Raw genomic sequence first — 4106 nt, forward strand, 5'->3', positions numbered from 1 at the left:
CGGGGGTGGCGGCGCGGGCAAGCCCAAGACCGGCCACCTGTGCCTCTACTGCGGCAAACTGTACTCACGCAAGTACGGGCTCAAGATCCACATGCGGACGCACACGGGCTACAAGCCGCTCAAGTGCAAAGTATGCTTGCGGCCCTTCGGCGACCCCAGCAATCTCAACAAGCACATCCGGCTGCACGCCGAGGGTAACACGCCCTACCGCTGTGAGTTCTGCGGCAAGGTGCTTGTACGCCGCCGGGACCTGGAGCGCCACGTCAAGTCCCGCCACCCAGGCCAGAGCCTGCTCACCAAAGCAGGAGACGGCCAGGGCGTCGAACCCGGCTATCCCCCGGAGCCTGGGGATCCCAAGAGCGACGACAGTGACGTGGACGTCTGCTTCACCGACGACCAGAGCGATCCTGAGGCCGGTGGCGGCGGCGGGCGTGACTCGTAACGTGTTTTCCCAGGAAGAGGAAGGGCGTGGACAGAGAGCAAGAGTGGGGGTCTGCTCTGGGAGAAGAGGAACTCCTGGTGGTGAGAAAAGGGACCCGGTTGACAAAACCTTTTTTATTTTTGGGAGGGCGCCAGTTTTGGAACACCGAGACGTCCCAGATCCGGTGCTGAAACTCAAGAGTGGGGGTCTGCTCTGGGAGAAGAGGAACTCCTGGTGGTGAGAAAAGGGACCCGGTTGACGAAACCTTTTTTATTTTTGGGAGGGCGCCAGTTTTGGAACACCGAGACGTCCCAGATCCGGTGCTGAAACTCAAAGAGCAAAGGCTCAGAGGTGGCTTAAAGAAATCCAGCCGTACGGGTAGCCCGAGGGCGGCCAGTCCTCCTGCACCGCAGGACTCCGGACTCCTTGGATGGGTCCTCCCTGTACCGCCCAGGTGGTCTGCTCTTCGGGTTTAGGATCACATTAATGCGAACGTCACAGCGCCCTGGAGGGCACCGAGTTTAACTGCCACGTGTTTTAAAATTATACTTTTCTGTGGAGGAAATTGTGCCTTTTGAAACGATGTTTTGTGTGTATTTAACATTAGCATTTCACTGCATAGGCAAAACAGTAGTCACAATTCGGTAGATGTGACATCTATACACTTGTTTTCATTTCATCAGTTTTCATATGAAAGACTACGCCTTGCCGCATTGAATATATAATGGTAGCAGGTGTACAAATTGGTCAAGTTGCAATTATTTATCAGAGAATAATGATAAATGTAAAATATCTAAAGCATGAATCTAAGAGCACGCAATATATAATTTTAAGAAAATATCTTATTTGGTAGAGTACAAATGTGGTGTATGTTGTTTTATAACGAATGATGTACAGTGGATACAATATTGTGGTTTTGGTTCCAGTTTGTGCAATCTTTAAGAAAAATAAAGATACAAACCAGAGTTTGTTCATTTAGCGATTTCAGCAGATCCTTTAAAGAAGTAGTTTAATCTGAAAACGATTTTCGAGGAGACTCAACAGTAAAATAAATCGTAGGGCATTTGAATACATTGACTATTTATAAAATAAATGTTAAGTAGTGTTGTAACAGGGAAATGTCCCATTTTCAATATGTGCATTTCACAGGTTCCTAGATAGTAGACAAAACAATTGTTTTCTGAAACCATTATTAATCACGCTAAGTGTTTTTAGGTTTACTGAAAGAAGCTAACGACCTTTAGAAACAAAAACAAAAATAAAAACCCCACATATTATCCCTTGTCAAAAAGAATTACAGAACTGTAGAATCATTCTTTATCTCTTGTGCTCCATTCTGACAGAACTTTCCTTGGGAAGTAAAAAGGAAACTTGGTCAGTGCCTTTCATGATTCATACATTTTCGTATTCATTCAACAAACAGTGAAGGTGGATCTATTTTGTTGGAGATGCTGATCTATTTGCTTTGCTTAGGTTTTTTTCCCCACATGCTACTCCCACAATCTCCTGCTGTCAGTTTGGTCCCATTTTACACACGAGGAAAATGTACTCTTCAAGGTCACTGGGAGACTCATAATTAGAACTGCAAAATTAGAAGCAGTGACTGTACAAGTATTTACTGGATTTAAAAAATCTAATGCTAGCTAATGGAAGGATATCGTAAAGAATATAATTCTGTGGGCTAAAATTGGAAGGCAATGTCCCTCCTCCCTATATACACTGTGGGGAGGATTTCACTGTAGCAAGTGGAGGGTTAGACAGCCCCTCAGCTGAGGGCCAGCACCCTAAGAGCACAGTTCTGCAGCACTTTTCTCAGAGGTCAATTACAAGATTCTGGTAGGTCACCAAAGGGTCTGGATAGGACCCTGATGATTTAACTCAGTTAAAAATGCCCTTTATTTTCAGAATCCTGAATGCTTTGCAAATCTCCACCCTGTTGTCTCCCAGTTGGGAACACTGCCTCAGTCAAGGAGTGGCTGGTAGGAACTTTTTTGTCACATTACAGCAGGAGGCATGGTTGGGAGAGGGCATCTAATTTCTATTGGTGGTGATCTGTGAAAAGATTTCTTCTATGAGAAAATTTATTCTAGGAATTATAGGTTTTTAGTGTCAACTGACCAGAAAATGTTTTGTAAGAGCTGAAGGGGGGAAGGGGGTGGGAAGGTAAGTGTGGATTAACATGTAAATATGGTGACAGAGATGCTACCATTTATTGAGGATCTACACTGTGCAAGATTGCAGTTCTTTCCTCTCTGAGGAGAACTGTGGGATTGCCTCACTGGGCTCAGGGATGGCCTTGCCACAAGAACTGGAAGTGAACATAAGCATCTGCTTGCTAAGTGTGGGCTCCAGGAGCCCAGAGTTTCTCCATAACTGCTTAGTGGTCCTACTCTTTGAAGCAATTATTGCTAGAAACCAAACCCACCCTCGTAGAAGAATATTGGAAAACCTTTCTGAAATCAGATTATGTAAGTCCTCAGGGAAAGTGAGAAAGGCTGTCCAGATTTGAAACATGGGAAATTATGTCAGCTATAAAATTATTGCTCCCCTCTCCCATTTCCTGACTCAGTACTAACTCCTATAACTCCTGTTGTTTTGTGTGAAAATAGGCCATAAGGAAATAAATTAAAAATAATTTGGTCAAAGGAGATAAATTTAGAATTGATAAAGACTTAATAAAAAACCCAGCCTTCTGTTTCCCCATTTGTAAACTGGTAACTATTAGAAGCTTTTAGAACAGACTCCAATATAAAAAATGAAAATTGAACATAAACTTAAAAGGCTCTTAATCACAGGTCACTTGTAATTCTCCATAGGTTGCCTCAGATAATCCGTATATTTGTGTGTGCATACTATCATCATACATAATTAATGCCGTTATTTATTTTAATGGCGAAATCAAGTCAGTGGTATGGAATCAGGAACAATTTTACTTATTTCAAGTGGCTCAGTTAAATTAGCGTTTCTCAGATTAATTCTTTCAGTCTCCTATCCCTTTCCCTCCACACCCCTCAGCCCCCATCCTTATCCTGGAGCCCACAACTAGCTTTGACAGTTATGCTAAAGCCACTTGAAGTTTCAGGGATTCTAATTTTTTGTTCTTTTGTACAAAAGATTAAAAAAATAAAACAAGAAAGAACAGGAAAGTTTCAGGGATTCTAATTTTTTGTTCTTTTGTACAAAAGATTAAAAAAATAAAACAAGAACAGGAGGGGAGGATTCGTGTCTTTCAGAAGTGAAAGACTCTACACTGTATGTAGTTAATTTGGGCGTTAAAGTGTTTTGCTAACCTAAATAAATCAGACAAACCTGGGCTCTAGTCTTGCCTAGCTCACTTAATAGTTTAGGCCAGCTTCTCCATTGCCTCAATTTCTTCATTTGTTAAATGGCGAAATAAGCAATAGGATAGTTGTTAACACTATATGAGTAATGCAGTTACGCTGCTTGAAATCACTCCTGACGCACAGTAAGCGCTCGCACAAAATTAAAGCAATTTAGCAACCTTTGTGTTTTCGTTTTGAAGATATCAACCAAAGGAGATAAGGGTTAGCGTCCTTTTATAAGCATTAGCATCTTTTTGAAGGACACTCGCTTTCCTCTTGGTTTAGTTCTAGCCGGGCTCACATCAACTTCGGTAAATAAAGGCCTTCGACACTTGCTAAGGGGAAACTTTTTCAGACCCCTT

The 4106-nt window shown here is 42.6% G+C and overlaps 1 protein-coding gene across 1 annotated transcript in view; it reads left to right on the plus strand.

The window, feature by feature from the left end:
• Positions 1 to 442, plus strand: part of PRDM13 (PR domain containing 13) — a 7548-nt gene extending 7106 nt beyond the window's left edge. The window contains 1 exon segment of the mRNA XM_008578211.1: positions 7 to 442. Coding sequence (XP_008576433.1) covers positions 7 to 442 — 436 coding nt within the window.
• Positions 443 to 4106: the final 3664 nt, after the last annotated feature.

The sequence above is a fragment of the Galeopterus variegatus genome, unplaced genomic scaffold, assembly GCF_000696425.1.
Source record: "Galeopterus variegatus unplaced genomic scaffold, G_variegatus-3.0.2 Scaffold1647, whole genome shotgun sequence".
Classification (NCBI taxonomy): Eukaryota; Metazoa; Chordata; class Mammalia; order Dermoptera; family Cynocephalidae; genus Galeopterus; species Galeopterus variegatus.